This window comes from Echeneis naucrates, chromosome 4 (assembly GCF_900963305.1).
Source record: "Echeneis naucrates chromosome 4, fEcheNa1.1, whole genome shotgun sequence".
NCBI lineage: Eukaryota > Metazoa > Chordata > Actinopteri > Carangiformes > Echeneidae > Echeneis > Echeneis naucrates.
In genome coordinates, this window is record NC_042514.1 from 11,305,578 (window position 1) to 11,316,097 (window position 10,520).

Consider the following 10,520-nt stretch of genomic DNA (forward strand, 5'->3'; position numbering starts at 1 on the left):
CATTCCCAGGATGAATATGGATCGAGAAATTCAGAATTGCAATTAAAGTATCAAATCTTTGAAAAGTGGTCTTTTGTGATTTCAGGTTTTCATATGATGTGAAAACAGTATTTTAAAGGCTTCGCAATTCACTACGACAGTGGACTTGTTATGATTAGCCTAAATCCTCAGTGCTCATCAGGACTGTGTGCAGGCCATGCTTGATGGTAATCTCCAGGCCATGTGCACAAGACTTCTGCTGAGTTGCAGACCTGTGGATTAAGGAACGGGCTTTAAAAGTGCCTTCACATCACCAATTCGCACTCCTCTTTCGTCCTCTTCCATTCTCTGCTGCTGGATTTGCAAGACAATCACTAACTGGACACAATGAACCAAAAGGTGGTACTCATCACAGGCTGCTCATCTGGGATTGGCCTCGCCTTGGCTGTTCGCATTGCAAAGGATGAGAAGAAGAGATTCATGGGTAAATTTGCCACATTTTTCAAATCTCTGTTGATACTTGCCCTGGTAGATGACGCACCTCTGAAAAGTCCGCAGCTGGCATCCAAATATAGTCTGAAAAATACTTTAGAGTCACTACTGCACTGGTAACTCATCTTCATCTGGCAAGTAACATACTATATTTCAATTATAATTAAGTCAAGAGTATCAAAGAGAAGAATAGCTGGTGTGTTCAGGGGTCAGTTTAACCAGTGAGTGCAGTGATTACACATATTCTTTTCAAAGTTTTATTTCTTGTGCAAAATTTTAAGCTTTTCATATGTGAAACTGAAGGCATCGAGTCAGAACTAACATTTCTTTTTCCAGAATCAATGTCCTGTCACTATGGCAAATCCACACACCAAACTGTTTACTGTTTCAAATGGAACTACTTACCATAAAATTTGTCAGAGGGCCTGTGGAACATTGTTTCTGGAAACCATACTTAGGTGGAACAATTGGATTTTTCTGTGTTTTGCACAGCCATCATCTTTTAATACTTTTCTCAGCATTTCTGCATCCAAGTAGTGATCAAAGTCACCGCCTCAGATTCATTTTGTCTGTTATAGTCTATGCCACAATGCGTAACCTGAGTAAGGGCGAGGCGCTGGTTGAGGCAGCAGGTCGGACCCTGGGCAGGACCCTGGAGATCAAACAGCTGGATGTTTGTAATGAGGACTCTATCAAAGCTTGTGTGGATAGTCTTCCTGAGCGCAGGGTGGACATTCTCAGTAAGTCAACACCATCTGCTAGAGTGAAGTCAGAAGATGTGCTCTTCAACCCCAGACTCGAGTATTATTTTGCATCTACGTACATTTTTCCAAAATATTGCAATTGTGCTTCACGTGCCTTGATGACATTTCTTGCAATGCATGGCTTCCTTTTACAGTAAGTAATGCTGGGATGGGTCTTATTGGACCTATTGAGTGTCAGTCAATTGACGAGATGAGGACTGTCATGGATACCAACTTCTTTGGGCTTGTGCGGTTACTGAAGGAGATCCTGCCTGAAATGAAAAGGAGGAAAAAAGGCCACATTGTGGTCATTAGCAGTGTCATGGGAATTCAGGGTGAGGACAGTTCTACCTATTCATCATCTGAGCACATACCCATAGTGACAAAACAAAGTCCTAATTATATCTTTCTCTGTTTTAGGAATTTTATTCAATGATGTGTACGCAGCATCCAAATTTGCAGTGGAAGGCTTTTGTGAAAGCATGGCAGTACAAGCTCTGAGATTTAATCTGAAGTAAGATACTTTGAAAATGTTACGCTGCTTCTGCACAACACAGAGGCTCACATTTATGTGTGTTCATTCTGTACAGTAGAGGAAGGAAAATTTCCCTTTCAAGGTAGCATGAAAATGAAATGCAAACCAGCATTTGGCGATGTCTGAAACATCTGTGTGCTCCTGCACAAGCATACTCACCATTATCCACTGTTTCATCAGGGAGAGGAAACTCTGCTCGGCAAAATATGTTGTGTCAAACCACAGCACGCCCATGTTTGGGGCAAGTCCAAACGTCTCATTTAGGCACTTGGTGTCAAAAGAAAGCTCTGCAGGGTGGTTTGACATTGGAGCCAGAGATATCAGAGCATGGACAGTACTTAGAAATGTTCTTACAAAGTGTTTCAAAAAAGAGATCTCTAGCATTCATGTACATTATTAGGCGTCATACTGTGTTTCAGTTTCCTGTTCAGACAGTTTGATCATGTTTATACAGTACATTCTCCTTTTTCCCCTCAGCATCAGCCTGATTGAGCCAGGTCCAGTGATTACAGAGTTTGAACGTAAGGTTTACGAGGAAGGCTTGAAGACCGACCTAAGCAAAGCTGACCAAGTGACTGCTGACATGTTCACAAACATTTACTTGAAGAATTACAAACAAATCTTTGAAACCCTCGGGCAGACCCCAGAGGATGTAGCAGAGGTATAGCACTTCCAAATCCAGCCCATCTTCTGTCATTTTGCCTTTTTTATGACTGAGATAAGTTGTCAGCATTGCTTATAACTTTGGTTTATATTTGTTATGTGTTTTTTTTCCTCCCTAGCACACACTCAAGATCATTACAATGGAGAATCCACCTTTCCGTCATCAGACAAATACTCTTTACACCCCGATGACCACACTCAAATATGCCGATCCCAATGGCGACCTCCCAATTGACACATTTTATAAAATGGTGTTTGAGCATGACAAGGTCTTTAATGCGAGTTTGAACTTCCTCAAACTTTTGCGCTGGAGAAGTCGAAAAAGTTTCACTTTGGACAAGGATAAGAGCAACTAACAGCGAAGTCACACGCCTCATCTTTCTTATGCTTATGAGATACCTGCATGCATGGTTTTCTCCCACAAAAAGAAGATTAAAAACTAAATACTGGTGACAATACAATCTAACATGTCTGTAAATTCCTTACTGCTGATTTTAATCCGCATCCTGTTAACATTCATCTGACTACCATAACTGTCTCAACTTGCTAAGCGTCCAACCTCTATATTACACAACGTTAGCAGTGAGTAAGTAAGTCAGTGTATCAGATTGTGCATTTTGATGATTAATTGGTTAAACTGTCTTATTTGGGGATTATGTGTATTTCAAAAGACAATTTAGATATTTTTAGTTAGCACTGTTGCCCCACAACAGGAAGGTTGTGGGTTTGATTTTAGGCCTGGGGCCTTTCTGTGTGGAGTTTCCATGTTCTCCCCATGCCTGTGTTGGTTTCCTCCAGGTTTTTTCCCACCATCCAAAGACATCATGTTTGGTTAACTAGTGATTCTAAATTGTCTGTGGGTCTGAGTGTGAGTGGTTGTTGGTCTGTCTGTTTCTGTGTGTTGGCCCTGTGATGGACTGGTGATCTGTCCAGAGTGTACCCTGCCCTCACCCAGAGTAAGCTGGGATTGGCTTCAGCACCCCCCATGACCTGGAAACAGATAAGCGATATAAAATGAAAGGAATGAATTGTAGAAACAAGTGTCGACCTATGCGTTGTGGATTGGGGGATATTGGATTATGGGATTATGGAATATTTATACATGGTCTAATCCTGGATTAATTTCTTTGCTCCAACACTCACAGATCATAGACAAGTACTGAGGTATTTTATTATATATATTTTTTAAATGGATTGTAATAAAGTACAAACAAATATAACAAATTAGGAAAACTGTACTTCTCTAAGTGAGCGGTAGATGGCGGTAAACACCCACTAGTCAACGTCAATCGCTTCCTGCTGACGTACAACATCCGGCTGTTCGTGTGACGTTATTTCCGGGGAAACCTGAGCTAACATTGTCCAGAATACAAAAATATAAATGAACTGCTCTTAGCTTCAACGTCGTTTTGACATGTTTGGGCCATTCAATCGATGCAGGGAAAAGCAACTTGATGTGCCCTACCAGCTTTAATCTGCTCTTCGTCTCTGCCTAGCCAACTCAGTTATCTGTGGCAGGGACAGCTCATTGTTAGCCTAGCATTAGCCATGCTCTCAGACTCCTTTCACTTGTCTTCTGGGTTGCGGCTTGGTTGCGACAGGGACCACGGCTACTAGCTAGCTAGTCAGCTAGCTAGCTAAGCATTTTCTCCAATATTACCGTTTTCTTGTTTTTTTATTTATTTATTTATTTATTTTGTTTGCGCTTCAACCTTTATCGGAAGTTTGGATTTCTCACATTCTGTTGAACCGGAGCGCTCTGTGGAAACCGCACCTCTCCCATTTTAACCCATAAAATTAGCCATTAGCTTAGCCGGCAAGCTAAGTAGCCGACTAACTTTGAGGAAGGCGTTTGTTTGGCTTGGTGACATTTAAGTCGGTGTCGACGTTGTCTCGACACCCACGCGTCTACCCGTGTTTTTCCACCACCACAACCAAAAGCGTTCATACTTCTGCTTTGGGCACATTTTCCTGCCACGATGGCATCTTCCTCTGGAAATGACGACGACCTCACGATCCCCAGGGCAGCTATTAACAAAATGATTAAAGAAACTCTCCCAAACGTGCGAGTGGCTAACGACGCCAGGGAGCTGGTGGTCAACTGTTGCACGGAGTTCATCCACCTCATATCATCGGAAGCCAATGAAATATGCAACAAGTCCGACAAGAAGACCATATCTCCGGAGCACGTCATCAACGGTGAGTCCCGGTCCACGTTGGATCCGTCTCTGCACAGCAGCTAGTAGCCGGGAGACATCCATCTCCTTCCACACAGGATCAAACCACATGGAGTAATGATTGTTTCTGCTTTCATCTCTCGCTTTCACACCCGCAGCCCTTGAGAGTCTTGGTTTCGCATCGTACATCACCGAGGTGAAAGACGTCCTGCAGGAGTGTAAGACTGTAGCTCTGAAAAGGAGGAAGGCCAGCTCTCGACTGGAGAACCTGGGCATCCCAGAGGAGGAGCTCCTTAGACAACAGCAGGAATTGTTTGCCAAGGTAGGACCTAAACTGCAACTTGCCAGAAAACTGCTCGTGGTGAAGTTATGGACGAAAAATCCCACTAATACTACCCCTGCACTCTTATCGTTTGGAATTACACTGGACAGTTATTCCTAATGTTGTGATAGCTTCAGGCCCCACAATAATTGTAGGATATTTTGTGGCAATATGTCCCAGATTGTAAGATTGCCACATTGGTCTAAAATGAGCTCAAATTTGTTTTTCTGTGAGAGTACCATTGACGTTTTTTGCATAGTGATCTCGACTAAGCAAAAAATTTAAGCAGCTCATATCTTAGGTTACGTTTGTGTACAACCAGAGAAGATCAGACATCTAGATTAGCAAGTAAAGGAAAGGTAGGAAAATAAAGGTGCTAATGAATTGTACATGATGATGCAAAAAGCCAAATATACAACAAAATTGACTGGATGTGCTTAAATTTCGGTATTTTTAGATACCCGACCAGTTTATGTTGGTCTCTGCCAGTTGTGTAAAAAATTAAGATCATTGTTAAATAGGTGGAGTCAGTCATGCTGTTTCTATTTGCTGATTTGCCATCACTTTAATGTTAGAAACATTCGATCACACAGTAAATCTTGTTATATTGCTTTTTGTTTTCATCAAACATATTTTGGTTTTGATTTCATCAAACACCATGCTTTTGACTTTCCTTGTCTAATGTCTCTGTTTCGGTCCGATTGTATCGGCAGGCGAGGCAGCAGCAGGCAGAACTCGCCCAGCAGGAGTGGTTGCAGATGCAGCAGGCCGCTCAGCAGGCACAGATGGCAGCAGCATCTGCCAGCGCCGCCCAGCAGGCCGGTTCCTCTCAGGATGAAGATGAAGAGGATGACATGTGATCCCAGCCCTTGTCAACTTGTCCGAATCCCTTCCTGGGACAGTGTTGGCGCACAAATCTCCCACTGCTGTCATAGGCAGAGACATGATGCTTGTTTCACCGCTGTTATACGTCAGTGAAACATGGGAAATGCACATTTGAAATGGACTATGAAGATAGTGATGAAGGGAGATTTGAGGAAAGCCACCCGTTCAGACATCAGTACCTGAAAAATGATTTGGATTGAGAGGCTGTTGAAGTTTTTGATTAGTCCCATCTTCTCCCCTTTTTCTAAACGCTTATGTTTAAGTTTGTATTGTTATGTTGTGAGTACTTTGTAGAATTCTGGATGTTGTGGACACCCTGATGGCAGTTGTTGCCTGGGATTTGTTGGTGAATTTCAGTTATAAAGCTGCAAGTGTCTGCTTAAAAGCATACGTTTGTTATCCACTTGGTTTGCTCACATCGGTGGTTTAGGAGAACTAAAGTTTGAAATTATTTCAGATGTCAATTCCTCCTTTCTTGTGGTTTGATGGTCATTTTTATTGAGAGGGTTTTCGTCACCCTACCTAGGTTTATTTGTTCTACGGAGGGTTGCTCTGAGGATTGTGAATATTGAATTTGTTTTTGTCAACTAGAGAAATAAATTGACATTTAGCTTAATTTTAGCTCAGTCAAATATTTTATGTTGCATACTCTACCTTGAATCACCCACAGTATTGCTAATTAGTTGCACCTTTCAGAAACAGAATATTTTTGTCTCATAGAACCAAAGACAGAGGACAGACTAACAGCCCAGGCTTGATGTATTTTAAAGGTGTAGGTGCTACTGTGATTATTGTTGCTGACTTCAGGCCAGAGTAAACAATGTTAAGGGTTATAGACCTGTCACATCGTAACATGCTTTGATATCCCTGCTGAGCTGGTTATTTCCCCTCTGCTCGGGTGCAGTGTCAGACATTTGCATTGTGACTGTGGTCAGTCCTCAGTGTAAAGACAAGTAACCTAGTTGTGATACACATTTCAAACCTGTATTCTTTAAGCAATAAAGAAATCATGTTTTATAGACAGTTGCATGTTTTTTTTTTCTTTTTTTGTTTTTTTTTTTCTCCAAACCAAATGCCCACACACCCGCGATCCATCCTGCACATGCTCCGCTTGACTATGATTCCTGGTGTATCGCCCCTGAGAGTCAGACCTGTGTGAGCTGCAGTGAGGCACTTAGCCAGCTGGGACCACGGGTCATTTCGAGGGTTAGTTTTTCAAATGAGCTTTTAAAAAAATGGCAGGGGCAATTATAGAGAACATGAGCACCAAAAAATTGGTTTTCTTAGGTTTCTTAATTTTTGTTCTCCAAGCTCTTTCTATACTGATTGGAGCCTTGATTGGTAAGTTATCAGATTTTATATTTTCATATATATGTATATAATTTGTGCTGTGTACTAAACGTAGTTGAAACAGTATAACCATTGTGAGTACATAAAATCAGTTTACTTTCAGTTGCTCATCATTCAAACATATCTGACATCTCTTTTTCTATTTGCTGTAGCTCCTAACCCCACCAGTGCCATTCACTATGTGGCGACCAAATGTATAAATCGGCAGAGGGCACGCAGCTGGCTCATGCCTTGGGGATCCAATCCGTGCCAGCAGGTCCACAGTTTTGATGAGCCTTTGGCAAAAACACTGGATGCCAATGACATTGTTTTCGCTGTACACGTCCCTCTTCCTAACATGGAGATGAGCCCTTGGTTTCAGTATATGCTGGCTGTTCTACAGTTTGACATCGCATTCAAAATCATCAATCAGATTGGTAAGTTGTACATCTTTCTATTAGCAATGTATATACATTATGGCAATAATAAGTAGTTCTGGTGGTGGATATCTAATAAACTGGATTATGTCCCTATCTGCGTAGGGGATGCTGTTATGATCACTATTGATGCTGGCATTGCATACAGGGACGATCTGATGTCTGAGTGGACCACAAAATTTCGCTCAATGGAGCAAAGGCCCCTCAGGTGTATATTTACAGTCCCTAAGGTAAACTTGCATGAATATTGAATTTGTTTTTGTCAAATTTTCACATTTAATATATACAAATAGCATTAACGTTTGTGTCAGTAACCTCTAACAGTCCACCCTCTTGCAGACATATGAAAATGAAGGCCGCTTTTATCAATGTGACCCCATACCACTCATGGAACTGAGTACTGTTGCCCACAAATATTTTTTAATTAACCTGCGCTTGCCAGTGAATGACACCATGAATGTTGGCATTGGAGAAATAAAGGATGTCCACTTGGTGGTAAGTTTAATTCCTCTGTTATATGTTTTGAGCGAACGCAATATCAAAACCTGTATGTGCCACAATCACACTTAATGCACCTTCTTTAAGGGCATCCACCAGAATGGAGGCTTTACTAAAGTGTGGCTCAGCATGAAGACTGTTTTCACTCCCTGGATCCTTGTGGCGACCGCTTGGTACTGGCACAGAATCAGCCTCATGACAAGGGCTCCAGTTCTTTTGGAGAAGTATGAGCCAATAAGGAAAAATTCATTTATCCAGGCAAATTCTTTGCCTCAGTAGCTTGAATAATGTTGCTCTATATCAAGGATATCATAAAATTTTTGTATTTATATTCAACCTTACTGTGCCAATGTTAATTATACAATTATAAAAATATATAAAATAAAAAAATTATGATAGGAATAAATAAAAAAGTTAATGTTTTAAAGGACATTTTTAACTGACCCTTTTTATTTCATGTCATATTTCAGTTACAATTGTCACATGATATGAAGCTAGAGAATTGTAGGCTTATTAAATTAAAGGTTTTAATTTTATTGCAGACTGAAGGCAGCATCTTTATCTACATTTATTTATAAAGGCAAAGTGAATCTACACAACACAGAGCCTTTACTCATAATGGAAAGTGCACTACTCTTCTCTTTTATTCCTTAAGTAAGAGCAGAAAACCAAATAAACCTTATGTCATACTTTTGAGAGGTAAAAAGGGCTTCAGGGCTGCATGGGGAGAGCAGCCTTGATCTTAAGTGCACGATAGGCCTGTTGGAATCAGGCCAACACTCGCCTGCAGAACAAAGTTGCTTGCTTTTTAAGAGCAAATGCAAATGATTATGTGCCCTGTTCAGGGTGATCTTTGCTCTGGGTATGTCTATGACATTCCTGAATGTGCCAGTGGAGTATCTCACGCTGGGCTTTGAGTGGACGTGGATGCTGCTGTATGAGGACATTCAGCAAGGCATCTTCTACGCCACACTCTTCTGTTTTTGGATCATCTTCTGTGGTGAACATCTCATGGTAAGCATTTTATACTTGGTCTCACTTGTACCTTTCTCCATATTTTAGCTGTTATATCCTTTCTTTCATCGACAAATTCCGCAGGACCAAAGCCAGAGGAACCGTCTCTCAGCGTACTGGTGGCAGGTTGGACTTGTGGTATTTGGCTCAGCTATTCTCCTTGCTTTTGACCTGAGTGAAAGGTAAAGACATGACTCTTCTGGATGAGATCTTGTCTTCCTCAGTTAGTTTGTTTGTTTGTGTGTTTTAATGTTAATATGCTTTATCTCTTTTAAAGGGGGGTTAATTTGAGCAACCCTTTCTACAGTGTGTGGGCATCAGAAATTTGGACAAAGGTTTCAGTATCCTTCAGATACTTGTACAAGTCCGGCTTTCCCTGTAGACTGAACCTTAAATGTGCTTCTCTGAGTGTTGCCAAGACTTTTTCCATGACTATCCTCGCAGATTACTTTCATTATGGTAGCTGGGATTTCTGTCTCACTTTATTTCCTTTCCCTGTGTCACATGGTGCGTTGTGTGTTCAGGAATATTGGTGGGAAAATACAGCAACTTCCTGCAATGCCAGAGGGCACAAGACTGCACTACAAGGTTTCTGCTATTTTATTAGCTTGATACAATACAAAAAAATCACAACAACTCTTTTATACAATGTTTTATCTTTTCACTCTCGCTGGTATTGGCAGGGTGTAATTTTCAGGTTCAAGTTTCTGATGCTGGTGACGCTAGCATGTGCAGCCATGACTGTCATCTTCTTCATCATAAATCAAGTAAGTATTTTTGCTTCTTGATGGTTGATGGTTTTCATGTTCTAATTTTGACCAGACTGAACTCCTAAAATCAATCAAATGTTTTTACTCTTCGTCAGGTCAGTGATAGCCACTGGCACTGGGGAGTCTACACTGTCCAGGTCCACAGTGCCTTTCTCACGGGGATCTATGGCATGTGGAACCTGTATGTTTTCACCATTATCTTCCTTTATGCACCCTCCCACAAGCACAACGCACACAGTCGACATACAGGTCTGTAATGTTTTCGCTGTAGACTTTAAATCCACTCTGACGACAGCAAACACAAAGTCGTGTTTGAGCTGTTTAAGACTTCCATGTTCATTAGCGACGACTGTTTGTCTAACATCATGTTCAATATTGACAGATGTGACAGAGAAGCCTGAACACCAAGACACACGGCTGACGTGTGGAGAGCAGTGGCCAACAGAGGCCTACAGGATCACTGGGAAAGTGGCTGAGGAGTAATTTCCAGCATCAGTGTAGTATGGAAAACCAGATTCGTCGCATTATATCGTTATACCATTTACAATGTTCACCCATGTAGTACACAACAAGAAACTGCACAAGATCGACAATGTAGAATACAAACTTAAATAACTTAACCTATAACTTGTGGAGAAGTCTGATTTATTTTAGTCCCTTTGTTGTCATGGTACTA

At 41.3% G+C, this 10,520-nt stretch overlaps 3 protein-coding genes across 3 annotated transcripts; all 3 read left to right on the plus strand.

Moving 5' to 3' along the window:
• Positions 1 to 162: 162 nt before the first annotated feature.
• Positions 163 to 3,103, plus strand: LOC115041687 (retinol dehydrogenase 8). Its single transcript, XM_029499355.1, has 6 exons — positions 163 to 463; positions 1,050 to 1,211; positions 1,370 to 1,549; positions 1,635 to 1,728; positions 2,227 to 2,410; positions 2,532 to 3,103. Exons 1-6 carry the CDS (start codon positions 367 to 369, stop codon positions 2,766 to 2,768), a joined length of 954 nt encoding a protein of 317 aa, XP_029355215.1. The 5' UTR covers positions 163 to 366; the 3' UTR covers positions 2,769 to 3,103.
• Positions 3,104 to 3,752: 649 nt separating this feature from the next.
• Positions 3,753 to 6,807, plus strand: dr1 (down-regulator of transcription 1). The gene is made up of 3 exons (XM_029500321.1): positions 3,753 to 4,611; positions 4,748 to 4,911; positions 5,625 to 6,807. The coding sequence occupies exons 1-3, from the start codon at positions 4,392 to 4,394 to the stop codon at positions 5,769 to 5,771; spliced, it is 531 nt and encodes a 176-aa protein (XP_029356181.1). The 5' UTR covers positions 3,753 to 4,391; the 3' UTR covers positions 5,772 to 6,807.
• A 224-nt stretch (positions 6,808 to 7,031) lies between these two features.
• Positions 7,032 to 10,507, plus strand: LOC115042297 (protein wntless homolog). The gene is made up of 12 exons (XM_029500423.1): positions 7,032 to 7,137; positions 7,299 to 7,562; positions 7,668 to 7,792; positions 7,902 to 8,057; positions 8,148 to 8,284; positions 8,906 to 9,074; positions 9,159 to 9,256; positions 9,352 to 9,415; positions 9,519 to 9,662; positions 9,758 to 9,841; positions 9,940 to 10,093; positions 10,227 to 10,507. Exons 1-12 carry the CDS (start codon positions 7,032 to 7,034, stop codon positions 10,325 to 10,327), a joined length of 1,602 nt encoding a protein of 533 aa, XP_029356283.1. The 3' UTR covers positions 10,328 to 10,507.
• The last annotated feature ends 13 nt before the right edge of the window (positions 10,508 to 10,520 follow it).

Excerpts from the sequence above, each read along its gene's own strand:
- LOC115041687 (XM_029499355.1), top strand. The coding sequence starts at position 367 with ATGAACCAAAAGGTGGTACTCATCACAGGCTGCTCATCTGGGATTGGC. Across the intron at positions 1,550-1,634 it reads CAGTGTCATGGGAATTCAGG|GAATTTTATTCAATGATGTG; the intron begins GTGAGGACAGTT and ends TCTCTGTTTTAG. Across the intron at positions 1,729-2,226 it reads GCTCTGAGATTTAATCTGAA|CATCAGCCTGATTGAGCCAG; the intron begins GTAAGATACTTT and ends TTTTCCCCTCAG.
- dr1 (XM_029500321.1), top strand. The coding sequence starts at position 4,392 with ATGGCATCTTCCTCTGGAAATGACGACGACCTCACGATCCCCAGGGCA. Across the intron at positions 4,612-4,747 it reads TCCGGAGCACGTCATCAACG|CCCTTGAGAGTCTTGGTTTC; the intron begins GTGAGTCCCGGT and ends TCACACCCGCAG. Across the intron at positions 4,912-5,624 it reads AGCAGGAATTGTTTGCCAAG|GCGAGGCAGCAGCAGGCAGA; the intron begins GTAGGACCTAAA and ends TTGTATCGGCAG.
- LOC115042297 (XM_029500423.1), top strand. The coding sequence starts at position 7,032 with ATGGCAGGGGCAATTATAGAGAACATGAGCACCAAAAAATTGGTTTTC. Across the intron at positions 7,138-7,298 it reads ACTGATTGGAGCCTTGATTG|CTCCTAACCCCACCAGTGCC; the intron begins GTAAGTTATCAG and ends TATTTGCTGTAG. Across the intron at positions 9,663-9,757 it reads GCACAAGACTGCACTACAAG|GGTGTAATTTTCAGGTTCAA; the intron begins GTTTCTGCTATT and ends TGGTATTGGCAG.